The sequence below is a fragment of the Euprymna scolopes genome, chromosome 23 (genome assembly GCF_053919585.1).
Source record: "Euprymna scolopes isolate OS-2025 chromosome 23, ASM5391958v1, whole genome shotgun sequence".
Lineage (NCBI taxonomy): Eukaryota > Metazoa > Mollusca > Cephalopoda > Sepiida > Sepiolidae > Euprymna > Euprymna scolopes.
In genome coordinates, this window is record NC_136504.1 from 72,488,939 (window position 1) to 72,509,153 (window position 20,215).

At 35.8% G+C, this 20,215-nt stretch overlaps 1 protein-coding gene across 1 annotated transcript in view; it reads right to left on the reverse strand.

Annotated features, from left to right (window-relative positions):
- Nucleotides 1-933: 933 nt before the first annotated feature.
- Nucleotides 934-20,215, reverse strand: part of LOC145245997 (phospholysine phosphohistidine inorganic pyrophosphate phosphatase-like) — a 120,467-nt gene continuing 101,185 nt past the window's right edge. Inside the window, exons 6-7 of the mRNA XM_080107793.1 lie at nucleotides 15,173-15,264; nucleotides 934-1,156 (exon numbers count right to left, since the gene is read on the reverse strand). Of these exons, the coding sequence (XP_079963919.1) occupies nucleotides 1,066-1,156; nucleotides 15,173-15,264 (183 nt within the window). The 3' untranslated portion in view covers nucleotides 934-1,065. The remainder of the gene's footprint in view (nucleotides 1,157-15,172; nucleotides 15,265-20,215) is intronic.

Below are 20,215 nucleotides of genomic sequence, written 5' to 3' on the forward strand. Positions count from 1 at the left end.
TTTACAAAATGATATAATTTGTTTTCCTTGTTGATGTAACATTTTGATGTTTCTTTTTGTGTCTTTGATAAAGGCTCAGTGCAGGTGAACATGTTATTGTAACTAGAAAGAGAAAGAGCACACTTACACATTCTTATATTTGACATGTGTATAGCAAAATTTGATGTTGGTGTGTAAAAAGAAAATAATGTTGCAAACAGAAATTTGCACATAAGGAGATATTAAATAAGAAAAAGAAATTTACCATTAAAAGTTAAGTTAAAGATTTAAGTGACATGTACAGGAAGTTGCATTATGGGAGAAAGTACATGGCAAAGAAGCTAAGTCAATCCTGTTTCTTAGTTCAGCATCAATGTGATTGGATGCAGGTTTTAAGAGGAAGCTGAAATCACTCTAGATGTACTTACTGTGAATTACTTTAAAAGATAAACAAAATCCCAGATAAAATAAAGGAATTATTTGTTATATTTTTAATTGTTTCTATTATTCTAAGTAAAAGGAAGAAAACAACATCTTTACGACTGCTAGAAGCGTTACTATCCAATGAGCCAACTACTCATGTATCCATGAGAAATTCAACTGGTTTCTGTCAATGAGAAGATTATGGGATATCTGGTTGAGATTGAAGTTGCTTAATAGTATGGTAATGTTACATATGCATGTATTATATACCAATAGTGTGCGGAGGGATGAGGGATAATGGGGTAGTGGCCTCAAACGTTCAATTATATTCAAACTATCTTTCCTTCTTATATTTTTTTGTACTAGGAATTAAGTCTTTATGACATATAATGAAGGCATTGACATAATCAAACTGCTACATGCCACTTTTGTCTTCTATTCTGAGAATTTGTTTTAAATCTTCCTTGTTTATGTTTTCAAATACACAAATATAAAAAAGAAGTTTTGTATCTTAAAAAAAAAACAAACACATTTTCAAAATAGAGAATTTTTTAATTTATCAAAGAAATAAAGAAAAATAATAAATTGTCAAATTAACTTAATCAAAATCATCTCACTATGAAGGTATGAGTCGAAAGTCGAGTGAATTTGATTTGTAAAGAATCAATAATTCGACAAAATTAAATCAACAGCTTCAGACAAATTCGTAGAATAGCCATCAGCCTTCACTGTTGAATGGTATTTGTCTTCTGGTCTGTCAAATTAAAAGGAGCAAAAACAGATTAACAAAACGATTTTACATTGAAAAGATATCAACAGAATCAAAGCAATATTTCAAAGACTCATTTTAATTTTCAATGAATAGAGATGAAAAATATATTGCAACAATTTTTGCTTTATTTCTGTCTTAAAATTGTTTTAAAATTCCTTTGATTCTGTTGTGTCATGGAACAACAGTGAAAATAAGAAAAATCAAGTCGAGGTTCGGTTAAGGAACAAGTGTATTAACAATAATGTACAAAGATAGGGAAGCGTGTATATCTGCTGGGCACTTGGCTAACAGCTGAAGTGCAGTCGCATCTCTCTCACCGGTGTTGGAATTACTAGCGCTATTTATAGTGCTAATCAGTGTAAATTCCTCTGTTCAAGCAAGGCTTGAAAATATCCCGTCTGGGATTAATAATGTTTTTGTTTTGGGTTCACCTTAATCAATTCTGTTGATTTCCGTTTTCTCTTTGATCTTCTGTTCTCCGGAGCTGTCTCTGGTATGGGCACCTGAAAAGTATCAAACACTGTGTCCATGATGTTCTCCTTGGGCGATCTGGTCACCTCACTGTTTGAGTATCTTTTCCGAATTTGGTTGGTGTGACGTTTGTGCACGAAGTCTAGTCCCTTAATCATGTAGACCATGTTGCCTATTTGTTTCTCAATAATGCCGGCTCCCAGAAAGTCTTATTATTTTTGTGAATCTTGTAGACGACTCTTTCGCCAACTTTATACTGCTTTTTTGTTATCGTTTTTTGGAGGTTTGGCCTATCCTGGTTTGGTAACAACTTGTGAAAAATCGATCTAACTTTGCGTCCGAACATAACCTCAGCAGGTGTCTTCGACATTTTGATGTTTGCATTCGAAGTGACTCTATAGATTTGTAAAAACTGTTAAATTGACTTATCTGTCGGCGGCCCACTAGCTTTTTTCAGAGCTCTCTTGAATGTATCAATGAATTTCTCTGCTTGTCCATTACTTCTTGGGTGGTATGGCGGAATGGTTATATGCTCGATTAGATGATCCTCGCAAAAATGTTTAAATTCAGTAGACGGAAATTGCGTTCCATTGTCTGTAACAATGCAGTCTACTACTCCAAACCTAGCGAATAGTTCATACAGGAAGTTGATAGTTACTTCGGATGTGGGATTCTTACATTTTAATACTTCCGGCCATTTAGATAGGCTGTCCACAACAATGAGATAGTAGAACCCATCTAGCGGTCCTGCAAAATCTAAATGAATCCTAGACCAAGGTCGGTCCGGTTTTGCCCACGATCCGAATTGAGTCGGAGGAGCTTTCATAGCTAATGCGCATCCTCTACACTCCCTGATTTTTCCTTCTATATCCTTATCCATGTTTGGCCAATAAACGAAAGAGCGCATAAGGTTTTTCATTCTTGATATACCTGGGTGTCCTACATGGAAATCCTTGAGTATTCTTTTCTGTAATGTCACAGGAATTAAGACCCAGTCGCTATCTAACAGGATGTTATCGCAAATTGAATAAATTCCTTCATCCAGTTCGTTATTGTTGATCCTTTCTTTCGTGTGTATAATAAATTCATCCACCTCTGCCTTACTCTTAATCTCATCAACCGTTACTGGAAGTTCTCTTATTGTGTCACATAACATATTTTTTTACTTCAACTTCCGCTTGAATGGTTCTGTCTGCTTATTTTTTTACTTCAACTTCCGCTCCAATGGTTCTGTCTGCTTAGGTATTAACCTCGATAACCCGTCTGCATGACCAAATTTTTTAGATGGCACATACTCCATTTGAAAATTGTAATTCAGAAGTATGGTATCCCATCTTTGGAGTCTATTCTCCATAAGTTGTGGTAGTCCCTTTTTCGATCTGAAAATCGTTAATAATGCTTTGTGGTCTGTTTGTAACAGAAATTGCCTACCATGCAGGAAACAATGAAATTTCTTTTCCGCAAATATAATGCTTAGCGCCTCTTTTTCAATTTGTGAGTAGTTCTTTTCGGTTGGCAAAAGTGATCGGGATGAATGTGCTATGGGTTTCACTTTTCCATCATCCATTTTATGTAAAATGCATGCTCCTATGCCATAGAAGCTGGCATCACTTGCAACTATAATTTCACACTTCGGATTATAATGTGCCAGAAAGAAGCCAGACGTTAAAGTTTCTTTAATTTCCTGAAATGCTTCTTCGCACTCTTGCGTCCAGACCCATTTTTGGTCTTTCCTTAACAGCTCATTTAAAGGCGACCTTAATTTATGCATATTTGGCACAAATACATTGTAGTAATTTGACAAACCTAAGAAACTTTGTAAAGATGCAATATTTTCTGGAGCAGGCATATTCTTTATTGCACTCGATCTATCTGGATCTGGGCTTCTTCCATGTTTATCGATGATTTGCCCCAAGTATTTTATTTTCTCCATGAAAAATGTACATTTTTCCTGTTTTACTTTAAATCCATAATCCTGGATCCTTTTGAATACTTGGTTTACATGAGCTTTGTGTTGTTCTTTGCTAGCGCTTTGCATTAACATATCGTCCATGTACCCTACTGCGAAATCCAACCCATTTAACATAATGTCCATAATTTGCTGTAAAATTGCAGGGGCGACTTTGACCCCAAAACTTGTAAAATCCCTTATGGGTATTACTACATAGCAGCTTTGAACACTCCTCATCGACTGAAACTTGTAAGTACACTTCACTGAGGTCGATTTTATAAAAATATTTCCCGCCATTCAGTTTCGCAAATATCTCTTCAGAGCTCAGAAGAGGATAATGGTGATCTTGTAGTGCCCTGTTTAAGCCTGTCACGAAGTCGGCGCAAACCTGAATCTCCTTACTCTTCTTTTTGATGTAAACCGTTGGTGCAGCCCACTCACTGTGATCAATTTTTCCGATGACATCCATGTTTTTGAGTCTTTCTAATTCACCGTCTATCTGTTCTATAGCGACATATGGAACATTTTTCTTTCTTAACACTTTTCTGTTCATTTACTTTTATGTCAAATTTTGCTACCGCTTTTGTACACCTTCCCAGACTGCCTGAAAATATGCCTGGGAAATTCTCTTTTAACTCCCTCTTAAGTTTTTCTGCCTCCACATTCGAATCCTCAATCTTTTGGCAAAATGAGCTTAAAGGCAGATCCCATAGTCTAAACTTTCCGAACAGATCAGTTCCAAAGAGATTGTTTGATTTTCGCATGACAAAAATTCTTGCTTTTTCAGCCCTGTTCTGGAAAAAAAATATTTGTCAATAATTCTCCTTCGAAGGTATTTTTTCGCCACTGACACTTCTCGCTGTTTTATGTGATTTAATCATAGTGGGTCTCCCAAGCCTCTTCCATATCTGTACATTAATAATGGAAATGTCAGACCCACTATCAAGCTATAGCCTTACTTTCTTTTTAAACATTTTGATCTGTACATATTTCCGGATATTTTGTTCCTCAGGTTCAATTTTCGTAAGTTTAATGGATGCCTTCCTACCAGATTTTTTTCTACAATGCGATGCTTTATGCCCTTTCTGGTGGCAGTTGTCACATTGTTTGAATTTGTAGGGACATTCATTGTACCAATGTTTATTTCCACACCTCCAACATGGTCCAGGTAGATCTTTTCCCTGTTTCTTTCTCTGGTTATTTTTTGAAGTCGAATTTTTCTTCTGATCGATCTTTTTAATATGCGACACTCCGCTTTCCTCTATGTCACAACTGTCTTGTTTCAACGCAATAAACTGTTCACAGTCTTCCGCTAAGTTTTGTAGTTTTAAATTCGGTTTGTTTTCGATGCCTGATTTCAGCGTCTTTATTTAAGACCAACCCTTACACAAATATTAAACATTTAAAATATCTAATGATAATTCCTCCAGTTTAAAATCGTCGCAATGCTTGTTCACTATACTTGCATAAGTAGTGTAGTCGTCTTCCTCTCTTCAAGTAACATTCATACATTTATATCACCTATGGAAAAGAGACGTCTTTGCAGAAAACAGTTCTGTAAGTAGTGTAACTGTTTCTCGGAAGCTCAACTCACTGGTCTTTTTTGGGAGAATAAAATTCACAAACTTTGTATGCTCGACTGTTCCCAATTTCCTTAGCAAAAGCCAAACTTTTTTCGCATCTGACCAGGTACTACAATTCGATATAAAAATATCCTCATATCGTTTATAGTATTGGATGAAAGTGACATCGTCTTCTGGATTATAATTGAAATTTTTAATAGCGGCCCACACAGCTGTTTGAGAAAATGCATTATGATTATCGTCCGCTTTAGTTAACTGTGTCACCTCAAGAATTTTTCTTTGTTCTTCCTGTGTTTTCATCAATATTTCCTCGAAGCGTTTCTGTTGTTGAAGCAGCATTTTTTCTTCAAATGCTTGTTCAAATTTCTCTTCTGTTTCTACTTGTTGTTGAATTTGCTGCTTTTGCAACGCAAGATTTTGCTCTGCCTGGAATTGGAACAATTCCAACAGTGAATCTTTGAATTTCGCATCCATCATACGAATTCAGTTTACAATTTACGCTTGTATTAAATAAAATACGCTTGTATTAAAAAAAAAAAAATCAATCAAGTTTTCTTTCCCAATTCTTTGTTTGAAGAACAACAGTTTAGCAGTCCTTTTGTAACTTAATTTGTTGAATGCTATATTTCTAGTCTTACTAGAAACAATCCAGCGAAATAACATCTGTTTAACATTTTTTTTATTTGCACATGTTTTTACGTAGCAAAAATAAAATCCGTCGCTTTAAATATCTAACAAATTCGTATGGGAAACTTTTTCTTTTTTTTTTACCCTCTTTGCCTTTTGCAAAAAATGAATTGATTCTTTACGTGTTTGCTAAGCACAAATGACGTACGCGAATAATTATTTTTCATGGTCTCTTTTTCTCTTGACAAAGTCAAACGTGTTTTTTTCTTTTTCAAATCCCAGATGTTATTGAAATAACGATAAGCTTACACGGTATTTGCTAGTTAGTTTTGGACATTTAACTTTGCAGAAGAAAATCTTTACCGTAGGAAAAATGGCTTCTGGTGAAGAAAAAAATTAACCCTTTTCCCTTTCTAAAACACTTGGTAAGTGTGTTCAATTATTAAATAATTGACAACATTCGCGTTTTTCGCTGTAGATTTTGGTAGCAAGATTTTTCCCCATCGCCAAATTACTATTGTAGTAATTAATTTGCTGTTAATCCTTGCGTATCCAAATATCTGTTGAAATGACGAAGGTGTTCTGCCGTAAAGATTTTACAAATTTTTATTTCAATCACTTTTGGTGATTCTCTGCAGTGATGGTCGTTTCGATTCCTTGTCGCCAATCTGTTGTGTCGTGGTGTTGTATTATGGGGTGGCTCCCAGGTTGGGAAATCGTAATAGTGCGTAGGACTCCCTGGCTGCGGTACATAGCAGTTTTAGTTACGTCGATCGTCCGTAGGTTCACTTGTTTACTAAGCGGTTGTGATGACAACGAGTTAAGACTAGTGAGTTATCTCACCTTAGACTGGCACTTTTTCCTTATCTTGCCTCTCGTCAATTGTCAAAAATGTCATAACAACGTTGAACCTGAAAACAAAGCGGTTGACGACTTAGAACAATCAGCTGTAACTTAAAAATATGCATTAAGAGACGTAAGTCACAATTGTGTTTGTTTTTGTATAAAATTATATTTTACAATATAGTTACAATTTAAAACAAATCGTCTTTTTTCTTTTGGTGGTTCTGAAGTTCACAGTTAGCAGTTTTCTCACAGTGCTCTGAGGAGGGAAAATGACGCTTCAACAATCAGGTCTTCAGCAACACATGCTGTTCCGTGTTCTCCTCTCTCTGCTCTCTCTGCTCTGCTGATTCACCGTTTTTATTGGCATTTTGTCGCTTTGTTTTTTCTATCCACGTGTCCTGTCAATCGGTTGATACATGTGTTCTTAAGTCACGTTTTGACCTCAGAAAATCATTCGATTTTGTCTTCAACGCAGCGACACGTGAATTACCCACTCATGCCAATATCTGTAATTCCAGAGCTTACGAGGAATGTCACGTTTCTTTGTTTTGTAAACAAAAAAACCGTCGTCCGATTTCTCTGTTTATGACGTAAGCCCTTCCTCTTTTCAACCGGTAGACAATCGATTATTCGATGCCCACTCTTTTAAATCTTTTATTAAAGTTTTTTCTTTTCAGTTATGTATGATGGTTCCAGCCATTCATTACATAACACCCCTCCATTAACCATTTTTTTTTTTTTTTTTTTTTTAATCGTCTATCGGTCCATCGACATTTCCAATAATGTTTTTTTTAATGTCACAATTTTTTTTCATCTCTTTTACTGTATTTTTTTTTTTTTCCGTTTAACTTAGAAAAAAAAAATAAAATAAAAATAAACATCAACAAGAAAAGCATAAGGTCTTCTTCGGTATAAGTGCATCGGCCGCACTTAACAGCAAAATATACGCTGCAAATTTACCAATTTTACCGAAGTGGTCGATTTGTCCAATATTCTCCACGACCTCGGCTCTTTAATTAATATTACTAATTAACTAAATACGAGTCTTACATTTTAATGACTTGTTTAAAATGTGGGCAGCATATAGTACAAAAATTTCGACCAGAACGCCAGGATCCTAAATATTGGTGGCAACTCCGAACTCCCTATGATAAGGATGTTGCCTAACATCAACAGAGTAATTTTCTTAACCACTCCAAACATCCTGTTCCGCGCTCCCGACCCGCAGTTCGATTATAACCTGAGTTCCCAACCCCCGTGCTAGCCCTAGTTACGGTTGGCTGATCCCTACTATCATAATCAACTCTGTACGACCTGGGCACTAAGTTATATATATCTTCCTTCCATATTTCATCAACTTCTTTAGCCCTTTCAGCCGTCATGCTACGCGTGATTATTTTCCGTTCCATCAACGGGACCCTGTTTTCCTGACTTGGGGATTCTCGTTGATGGCGATTGCTCTGTTGGGGATAATTTTCTTCCTCCCCACTCGAGGATTCTTGATCTGAACTACTATCCTCTACCGGTGCTGACAGGGTTGTTTTTCTACAGCCCTCTTGCTTGTTGGGGATATCCCATTCCTCCAGTTCTGCTTTCCGAAGGTGTTCCCCATGGGCTTTTGTTACTGCCCCCGTCAGTTGGCTTCTAATTCTATACGAGACTGGTCCCGTCTTCTCTATTATTACGTAATATGGAGACCATCTTACGTCTAGCTTTCCCTTTTTTCTATTATTTTTATAATAAACTAAGTCGCCAACTTGAAAATCGACTGCTTTTGTTTTCTCGTTGGCCCTATCTATCATTTTCTTCCTAGCTCTCTTTACATTGTTCCTGACTAATGTAAAGGTCCGATGCATGTCCTGCAGAGCGATCTCATGATCCTCTTCCCCGTAGTAAATTCTACGCGGCCTCAGTATGTTGTCTAACGGCAAGACAACGTCTCTATTATAGAGCAAATAATAGGGGGAGTACTTTGTTGTTTCGCTGACATGAAACCTTACAGCAGCCAGCATCTGGTTCAAGTACATGTCCCATGAACGGTCATTGTCCCCTATTTTCTTTGCTAGTACGTCATGCATCGTCCTATGGAATCTTTCTATTTTCCCGTTACTTTGCGGGTGGTAAAATGAGGTGGTCACGTGATCAACATTAAGCTCTTCTAAAGCCCTTTTCATGATCCCATTGACGTTCTCCGGTCCGTTATCCGTAAGTAACTGCAATGGTGCACCAAATCTGGGAAATATTTCCTCAATTAAGAGATGCACCACTGTCTCTGCCTTTTTATTAGGTACAGCGAAAGCCTCAGGCCAACCACTATACATGTCGATGAAAGTGACTATGTATTGATTGCCTGACAAAGTCCTCGGATAGGGTCCGGAAATATCCAATGCAATCTTAGCAAAAGGAAAAGAAGGCATGTCGGTCTCCTGCATTTGAGGTTGTTGCTTCCTCAAATTTCTGGTCTGGCATGGGACGCACTTCCCTATGTGTTCGTTTACCTTCTTGAACAAACCAGGCCAGAAATACTTCTGTTTAATGGAGTGGAACGTTTTCTCCACACCCATATGACCATTCTCATCATGGTATTGTTTCAATACCTTCATCCTCAAATGAGACGGAATATATAATCTAACTAAAGGATCGTCGTCGGGTTGCGATAAATAATATACGATATCGTCCATTATGATGTACTTTTTTTCTTCCATCTTGGACGTTTTACCGCTCCTCATCCGTTTCTTTAATTCGACGATCTGACTATCGGCGTCTTGTTCTTTACACATATCCAAACCTGATAGTGTAGGACGCTCGCTTACTACCGGTGAGCCTTCGTCATCCTTATGCGATACAAACTCTCTTGGTTCAAAACGATTAGAGTTTATCGCACTCACCGTGTAATTCCTATCATCTATTTCTACTGGAGGATCATCTTCATCCCGACTCGCATTTACCGCACGGGATAAGAGATCCGCACAGACGTTATCTTTTCCTTTTAGGTACTGTATGGTGCAATCATAGCCAGCCATACTTAATGCCCACGTCTGTATCTTCCTATTCTGTATCGGAGATTTCAGCAAGTACTCCAATGGTCTGTGATCCGTGTAGATGGTGAACGTAGCACTATGCAAGTAGTGATTCAACTTGTTTAAGGCATAGTGAATCGCATATGCTTCTTTCTCTATTGTTGACCATCTAGTCTGGGTATCAGACAACTTATGAGATAGAAAATAAATGGGTTTCTCTATCTCCCGACCCTCCTCCGGGTCGTAGACCATTTGAGACAAGGTTGCTCCGATCGCATAATCGGAGGCATCCGTGTATAACCTGTATCCTTTGTTAGTGTCCGGGTATGCCAGCATCACCATCTCTGCAAGCTTCGATTTCAATCGATTAAAAGCAGACTGACACGCATCGTCCCAACAGAAACGTGCATGCTTCCTAGTTAACCGAATTAACGGTTCGGCGATTACAGAAAAATCCTTGATAAATCGCCTGTAATAGGATGTCATGCCTATAAAGGATCTAACCTGCTTCACAGTGGTTGGGGTCGCAATTGCCTGAATTGCTTTAACCTTGTCCCCCTCCGGCTGGATACCTTTCTCACTTACTCGGAATCCCAGATATTGCACTTCCTTGCCGAAAAACTCACACTTCGCCGCCTTTAACCTTAAATTATGCCTACGTAAACTACCTAACACCTTTTCTATATGCCTAACATGTTCCTCCTTTGTTTTGGAGAATATCAAAATATCATCCAAATAAGGCACGGCGAATTCTTCCTGTCCCTGTAACACTACGGACATTAGCTCTTGAAACACTCCCGGAGCGTTAGCAAGTCCGAATGGCATTACATTAAATTGGAACAGTCCTCTATGACAGGTGAACGCAGTTTTCTCTTTATCTTTTTCGTTCAACTTTACCTGCCAATACCCTGATTTCAAGTCCAACTTTGAGAAATATTTTGCTGACCCAAGCGAGGCCAGTATATCATCAATTACTGGTAGCGCTCGGGCATACTTCTTTGTTATCTTATTCAGGGCCCTAAAATCTACACAGAACCTCTTTGTTCCGTCTTTCTTTTTTACCAAAACTATCGGGAAACTCCACGGACTGTTTGACCTTTCTATCACCCCTGCCTGTAGCATTTCCTCTAGTGCTACATTAACTTCTTCTCGTTGTTTGAGAGGTGTTCTATACGGGTTTTTCTTTATGGGATCGTTTTTTCCTGTATCGATCCTCATCTCTACTGTGTCAGTCCGGCCTAAATATCTATCCTCTGTGACGAATAAATCAGTATTTCGTTGCAGGACTTTATTTAAAACTTTCCTCATTTCTTCCGGCACTTTTATGCCGTTGAGGTTACTTTTGTTTCCCGACTTCTTTTGTTTATTTGGCTTTGATATTGCCATTACTACTTCTGTTCTTCTACATCTACCTATCTTGTAACCTTTCTTTAATTTTACTGTCTGGTTCGTGTTATTCATAATTAGCAAGGGAAAACTTTTCCTACCTTTAATTTTAACTACCGTGTTCGCTACGGATACACCACTTAGATCACTTAGGAAGCCCTTATCTATCTGCACTACTTCGTAATCTAAACCCTGACCATTTCTCATTTCGGCACGAGCTGTGCACGCATGTAAATGCTGCGGTTTCAGGGTGACATTGTGCCTTAATCTAACTATACTCGAAATATAAGCCTCCTCTTGCAGCGCTATGTACTCGCTGCCTAATCGGATTGCTCCTAAATCAAAGTACATTCTAACACTATTTTGCTTGAGCCAGTCTCGGCCCAATATGACGTTCCTTTTAAGGTTTTTCGTCACTACAAAATCATGTCGAATGTACTGGCTTCCTACTTTAATTTGTAAACGCGCCACTCCTTGCACTATGAGAGGTGACCCGTTTGCAGTCCTTAAATTCATCTCTATTTTCTTTATCTCAGGCTTCTCTCTGAGACTTTCTAATACAGTACTTTTTATTACAGAAATTTCGGCGCCAGTATCTACTAAAGCCCTAAACTTATTTTTCTCTATCTTAATAGGGATGCAATTAGCGGCGCCCATATGTCCTATGATCTTTGACTGTTCACCCCTCTTCCTCTCGCTGGGCGTCTTGCGAGTGGGGTCTGCTCGTTTCCCGACTTAGGGAAGGTGCAGTTCCTGGCTATATGGCCTTTTCTGCCGCAATTGTAACACTTAATCTCCGGCCAAGGGCGCTCTGTTTCTCTTGCCTTGAAGCCGGGTCCCCTATTAAATCCTCTATAATTCCTCTGCCCCCTATCTGGCTCTGGGAATCTTTTTTTCCTTATCGCTTCTATATTCCTCTGGCGCCCACTATAATTTATTTCCATAGGTTCTTCTTCTTGGTCATTGCCTCTTATGCGGGTTTGCCACCGTTCCTCGATTAGGGCCTTTTCATAGGCTACCTTGAGGTCCGATGGTTCTTCCCTCATGACAGCGATTTTGACTTGTCTGTCATATAGCCCCTCGATGAAGAAACCTATCACTTGACTTTTTATTACTTCATTGTTCGTATCTAGACTACCATACGAACCTATAGCCAAGTGCACTAACCTCTGCATGTAGTCCTGCACAGTTTCGCTTCTACCCTGCTTAATATTTGCTAACTCCCTAACAAACTTGGTAGGATCTGCCTGGACTCCAAAATAATTATCTAGAGCTCGCTTCAAGTCTACCCATGCCACACTCTCATTGTTGGCTAGTAGTCCTGAAACAAACTGTCCTATTTGGCCAGCCGTCGTAATTAATGCTAATTGGCATTTTTCTTCCTCTGTTTGGCTAACTATTCTAGTGTATTTATCTATATCATTTAGCCATCTTCTGTATTCCTGCGATCGTCTAGTGTCTAATGGTTTTATTTTTGATAACAACGCCTCCCCCCTCAGAGAGTTCGAAATGGCCTTCCCTACATTGTGTAGTTCAGCCCCTAGGATCTGAGCGAAATCTGTGAAAAACTGCTGTTCCATCTTTTACAATTATTTTCAAAATTATACAAGAAAGAAAGAAGAAAGAAAAGAAATATATATTAACTTTTTTTTTTTTTTTTTTTTTTTTTTTTTAACAAAACTTTTTTAAGAGCCGAGGTTTAGAAAAATATTGAAAAAATCAACTAACCTTTGCTTTTCCTCAGGTCCAGTGTTCTTTCTTCTTCTTTTTCTTGCTTCTGCGTTCGCGTTTCTCTTCGTCGATTGATTCACGTTGTGTTTTTTTTTTCTTCTTCTTTGTTGTTGTGTATGTGGTAACCAATTTCTTTTTGTGTAAGAGTTCTTTTTGTTTAGTTTTGTTTTTGTTAAAAAGTTCTTACTTATCACTCTTGCGGAGTGAACTGGTCATCAAGGCACCAATTAATACTATGTTGTATTATGGGGTGGCTCCCAGGTTGGGAAATCGTAATAGTGCGTAGGACTCCCTGGCTGCGGTACATAGCAGTTTTAGTTACGTCGATCGTCCGTAGGTTCACTTGTTTACTAAGCGGTTGTGATGACAACGAGTTAAGACTAGTGAGTTATCTCACCTTAGACTGGCACTTTTTCCTTATCTTGCCTCTCGTCAATTGTCAAAAATGTCATAACAACGTTGAACCTGAAAACAAAGCGGTTGACGACTTAGAACGATCAGCTGTAACTTAAAAATATGCATTAAGAGACGTAAGTCACAATTGTGTTTGTTTTTGTATAAAATTATATTTTACAATATAGTTACAATTTAAAACAAATCGTCTTTTTTCTTTTGGTGGTTCTGAAGTTCACAGTTAGCAGTTTTCTCACAGTGCTCTGAGGAGGGAAAATGACGCTTCAACAATCAGGTCTTCAGCAACACATGCTGTTCCGTGTTCTTCTCTCTCTGCACTCTCTGCTCTGCTGATTCACCGTTTTTATTGGCATTTTGTCGCTTTGTTTTTTCTATCCACGCGTCCTGTCAATCGGTTGATACATGTGTTCTTAAGTCACGTTTTGACCTCAGAAAATCATTCGATTTTGTCTTCAACGCAGCGACACGTGAATTACCCACTCATGCCAATATCTGTAATTCCAGAGCTTACGAGGAATGTCACGTTTCTTTGTTTTGTAAACAAAAAAACCGTCGTCCGATTTCTCTGTTTATGACGTAAGCCCTTCCTCTTTTCAACCGGTAGACAATCGATTATTCGATGCCCACTCTTTTAAATCTTTTATTAAAGTTTTTTCTTTTCAGTTATGTATGATGGTTCCAGCCATTCATTACATAACAGTGGAACAATAGTGAAAATAAGAACAATCAAGTTGAAGTTCGGTTAAGGAACGAATGTATTAACAATAATGTACAAAGATAGGAAAGCATGTATATCTGCTGGGCACTCGGCTAGCAGTTGAAATGCAGTCGCATCTCTCTCACCAGTGTTGGAATTACTAGCGCTATTTATAGTGCTAATCGGTGTAAATTCCTCTGTTCAAGGAAGGCCGGTATAACAGATTCATTTCAAATAAAGTATGTTTTCACTGAAATGTATGGGGCTTCTGTGATTAGGAGTCAGATTTATAGGGCGCATCCTAATTGGGGAGTTGTGCAGCAAGATATTTGTTCACATTACATTTAAATTCCTGCATGTTTGTACAATCAGGAAAACAGAAAAGAAATTCCAAAATGAAGTGGTCTGAAGAAAGAAGCTATGCAATTAGAATTTTTACAAGCTTCTGAGCATCTCTAAAGTGGTGGGATTTTGCTGCTAGTTATTTTCATGGATGAAGTACAAATACTATGTTCAATAGAATACATTTCATGGAAGTACTTGTAAAACAAGCAGAGGGATGCCACACTGCAGTGATGGGACAGATGCTGGAGCTTGGTAGACAGTGTTGGGTCTATTTGGTTAGAAACTCTTTTTTTTTTGCACCTTGTCCAAGAAGAAGAGATTAGTGGTTGGAGCACAAGTCTAAATCTGGAAACAATATCCCATGCAAATGGCTTTATAGAGATATATGATGCTGGTATGTGTGAGAAGTTTTCTTCTTTGCAGCAACCTTGGCAATGTATTTGTTCCAATTCATTTTAGCTGTGAATATTAGGTTGAGAATTTTGAATGATGAACTCTCAGGTAGAGAGTTATTAGTCATGACAATTGATGGTTGAAAAGCTTAAAGGAGCTTTGTCTTAGTATTAAATGTTACCATCCATTTACATCCCTATTCCACGACAGACTGGAATTCATTTTCTAAAATTTCAGACATTGATTTGAATACATCCATCAAGGATAATCTGAATTTTTCTTTTGTCTAAGAAGCATTTGACCTAACATTTATATAAGACACATAATTAAATCATTTTAAAGATAAAAAGGAATTTACTCAGAAATGTAAGTAAATATATTTTTATAGCAAAAAATGTGTACTTCAATTGTTATATATGATTACAAAGCATTTAATTTAAACAAGTTATCCAAAAAAATGCAATAGAATTATCTTGGTCTTCAAAAAACTATTAAATAATATATTGAAAGACAGTTTGTTCATTTGAAACTTACCTATATTTTCCAGTAGAAACTAAAACACCCTTCATTCCAACAGCTTGAGCACCTCCAATATCGTTTACTATGTCATCACCAATCATCACAACCTTAAAATAGAAACAAAAATTTCCAGTTATACTTTATTTAAATATGGATACTAAAATTTCATCTAACTTGTTCAAGCTCTGGTTGTAGCGTGAGAACCACTTATGCTACTACGGTTAAGGTTTAATTGGTTCACAGCATATCAACCATCTATGAGTTATTTAAGGCAGAATAGAATCACAAGTTTGAATTATTATAGAAATCGCTTCAGACAGTACATAAAGCCACTTAATGTAAACAGTCAAAAACAAACAAACAAAAAATCTATTTCAAGCTCAAAAGCTTGCTAATGATACATTTTACATGGATAGACTGACCTCAAAAATAGCAATTCTTTCCCCTTTGGCAAAAACATGACTCAGAAACATTGGTATTGAAGTTTGGTTCATTTATTTCTTCAATAATGAAAGTTTTTGTTGCATTGCACTGCGGTCAAGGAGCAGTTTGGCAGACTGGAACTAAAGAGTTTGTCCCAACAACAAATTGATCGCAAGAGACTGGCTAGGAAAAGGACGTTAGTCAGTAGGCTCATTTCTGTGTGATGACAAACATATGTTTGAAAAGTTAAATGGTGTCTGGATTGATTAAGTCTAAAATTGGACTTGTAAAGTTAGTTAAACAGCCAAACAATTTCACAAGAACAACTTATGTGGACCAGTTTGATTAGTCAAAGTGTCCTGTAACCAGACAGAAAAATGAAGCATACCAGCAATTTAATATAATCCTGAGGCAGGAGATTAGATAGAAATCGATACCTGTATATTGATCAAAAGAATTCTGGAAAGCAGGCATAGATATAACACTTTCAACATAACGGTCAGTGTCAAGTGGCCAATTTGAGGTGATTTTCTGTTAACTGACTATTGAAGTCTTGTATAACAAATCAACAATATGAAACAAAAAAAAAAAGAAAGAATTTTATTTTTATATACAGTTTTGCTGGTGGAGCAAACTGACAGCATTTGGTTTGTTACAAAGAAAATAGCGGTTTTAAACTGTTCACATGTTATTAATAACTTCTCGAAAACTTAATTAGCAAGTAGCATTTTATTTTTTATTATTGTTTATTTTATAGTTTGTTTTTTTTAAATATATTTCCTATTACATGAAAATATAAAAAAAATTCTTCAGTAATATCCTATTATCTTAGTAAATTAAAAAAAAATCAACTAATAATCAAAAAGTAATTAATGTAGTCAACAGATAGAACTACATATAAAGTCACATAATTGTATTAGTATGTTGATGTTTGAACAAGTCAAGAAAAAGAACTCATAATTGAATATAATTACTACCCTTAATGTTTATTTAGTAATTTAAAAATAAAACACTGCTTTTCTATTTGAAGTAAAATAAATTTGTATGTTAAAAATATCAGAAAAAAAATTATTAAAAAAACAAAGGCATTAAGCATTTTGCAAAATAACCAAGTTGAATCTTACTTAATAATATTATGCATTTCTAAACCACACATTCACAAAATTATGTAAAACAATAAAGCAAGAGAAAGAAATAATGAAGAAATATTTATACACATATAAAGTTGATTTTTTTGTTACACTGACTAAAGCCTATTTTTAATACTAAAAGCCTATTTTTTCTATTTAAAAATGATTAAAACTATCTTCTTAAAATACACAATCATGGTTATGTAAGTGACTTCATAAAGGTTAACTAATTTAAATATTCTTTTGTAAAAACAATTTTCAAGAATTATTCATAAGTTTTTTTATAGGATAATTTAACTATTACTCTCAATTCTATTTATGAATATTTTCTGTATTGTGCATAATTGCATAGCAATTAGGATGAAAAAGTTTCAACACACACATTTATATCTATTTATCTATCTACTATTAAATAAAAGAACTTTTGTATGTGTGTGTGTGTGAGAGAGAGAGAGAGAGAGAGAGAGAGAGAAAGTTCCTGGACCCGGAAATGGCTGGACTAATTTTTAAAAAATTTCACACTGAGATGTCTGGGAGCGTTCTTATGTAAATTTAGAATTGAAATGCATCTGAGAAGTATCGATAATCGAAAAAAATCTGATTAAAGAAGGAAGTCTGATTTTTACCAAAGGTAACACCATCACGGAGAAGTTTTATCACTGCACAAGTGGAAAGGCCCAGTCTATAAAATCAGCTGTAGATTCTTTTCTAAGGCAGGGATGCATTCAAAATGAATATTTCTTTTTAGAGCACAATTGAACCATGATACGTGACTATTGCATTTTAAACTTTAAGCGAAGCCATTATTTACAGATAATTTTATAAAATCAACATTAGATTATGTACAATTAATAAACTACACCGTATTGCGTCTACGTCACTGCGGAGAGGCATATGAAGCTTCCTCCTGGTACACTGAGTCAATCGATTTGATTAAAAAATGGGCAATTTCATCAATTTCAATGACAAAAGTGGCACTGTAAATGAAGCTGCCGTAATCTAGTTTTGATCGCACTAGTGATCTATATAATTTCAATTGAGTTTGTCTGTCTGTTCCCCAATCTGTGTGAGCAATGACTCACGTTAGCTGGAGAGTTTTGTTACATTTTTTAGGTGTTTGATGTGAAGAATGAACGTAAGTCTTTTGTCTAAGAATTTATGCTTATCTACAACAGGAATCTGGGTATCATCCAGTTTTAAAAGAGAATTTGGGTGCAGTTTTCTAAGCTGACAAAAACACATGCATTTTGTTTTGTCAGTGGAAAATTTGAATTCATTCTCAGTTGTCCATTTTTTTTATTGGTCGATGCATTGTTGAAGTTGATGCTCAATTGTGGATATGCCTTGAGCTATATGCAATTAGAAAATCATTGATATATAGTGAACAATTCACACATTGGTTTACGCATTCAAGGATATTATTTTATTAATTTCAAGAAACCAAATTAGTCGTGTTTACCATTCTCTCCATTCTCTTGCATATAGAGCTTGTTAGTGCTATTGGAAGAGTCAGATGCATCTTTTCCTGGTTTTGGTATGGGAATGACTGTGGCTTATTTCTATATGGCTGGAAAATTGCCATTGATCCAGACGTCATTAAGAATGGAAAGTAAATATTTTAATGGTTCATCTGGTAGTTGTTTTAGGAATTCATATGTTATCTCATCTGTTATTGGCTTTTTTTTTAATGAATCCTTTAATTCATGAATGGTAAAAGGTTTGTTGCATTCTTCCTCATTATTACTTTTAAAGTTTAGTTTATTTTTTCTGATTCCTGTTTAATAGTCTAGAATTTTTTATTGTAATATTTTGATGATGAATTATTTACAATAGTATCTGCAAGCATGTTGGCCATGTTCTTTTTTTGTGTTATTTTGTTATTGTTTATACAAAGGTGAAAGGGGAACTGGTGTTTTTTCCTGATATTTTCCATATCATATTTCATATGGTTTTGAATTTTGGTATTATTATTGATTTTGGACACAAAATTCTTCCATGATTCCCATTTGACTTCTTTTATTGTTCAGTGTGCTTTGACCCTGCATATTTTAAAGTTGTTTGAGTAGTTGGTTGGTTGTTGAATTTTCTTAATCCAGCAAGTCATAGCCAGATAGACTTTTTGCAATCATCATTAAACCAGAGCCGATTATACTTGGCTGATGATTTTGTTTTAGGTATGAATTCCTCAGCTATTGAGATGATCGTAATCAGGTCTTTCTCATGTTTTCAAGGTACGAGTTTATGCTTGCAAAATAATTTGAATATTTCAGTTTTTTAAGGTTCCAGTGAGGAATTTTTGAGGTTATTTCAGGACCAAAGTGTTCTAATGTTATTGGCAAATGGTCACATTTATACAAAATACTATTAGAAACCCAACCAATAAATGTCCTTGTGACATTTATCGGGTGGGTTTCTAATAGTATTTTGTATAAATTTTTTTATTTTTAACTAATTGTCAAGACCATTTTTTCGAATTTTTTCAAAACCGTTTTTTATTTAACTGAAGATATCTAAATAATAACAACAACAATAATAGTAATAATAATAAGGCAGTTCGATAAAGAACTTCATTGTGATGCATTTTTGTAAATTTTTACCTTGTTTCCACCTTAGCATTTTTTTCTTTTAAAATGACAACCTTTTAAAGTTTTCGGGTATGCTGAAAACGAATATCACATTAAAATTTTCTGCAAATAAATAGCTTTCCGGATATTAAGCAATGTCATTTTCTCAGGGTTGTGTTTGTGTGCTCCAGGATAGCCACCAGCAATAACATAAGAAATGACATTGCTTAATATCCAGAAAACTACTTATTTGCAGAAAATTTAAATGCGATATTCGTTTTCAGAATGCCCTAAAACCTATAAAAGTAATCATTTTAAATGTTAAGGTGGAAACAAGGTAAAAAATTACCGTTTTATTTCTTTGTTTACATAGTTGAATTTTCAGTAAAACAACAGAATAGAAATGATGAAAATTATCATCAACTTATGAATATATAGTTGTTGCTTATCAGGATTCCTGGTACTGTGAAGGCTACATCAAGGATTCATGTAGAGTACGATTTATGGTTGCATCTCAGAAAATAGGGGTATATTTTGAGCCAGATAGAGTGGATTAACAAAATTGAAAATTGGACTGGTCCCAAAATGCATTTCTGGTTAACTATGAGAATTTCCATCTTTTACAGAAATCTACAATCTATGTGAAAAATTTTCTTCAATTTATTTCTGAGATTAATTCATATCTATTCAATTTTTTCTCTTCTTTGAGGGAAGTAGTAAATACCGGTCTTTGGGCATTCAATGACTATACCCCAGATTAAGCTCTCCTTTGGTGGGGAGGCAGGTAAATACCTACTCTCAATAAAGCTATACTTAAATACTACTATAATACTTAGTTTTGTTCATGAATAGACACCCACTGTATGATACCATGCGCCAGTTTGAATAAAATTTAAATTTGTACATCTTAATTTATAATTCATGAATTATGGTAAAAAGAT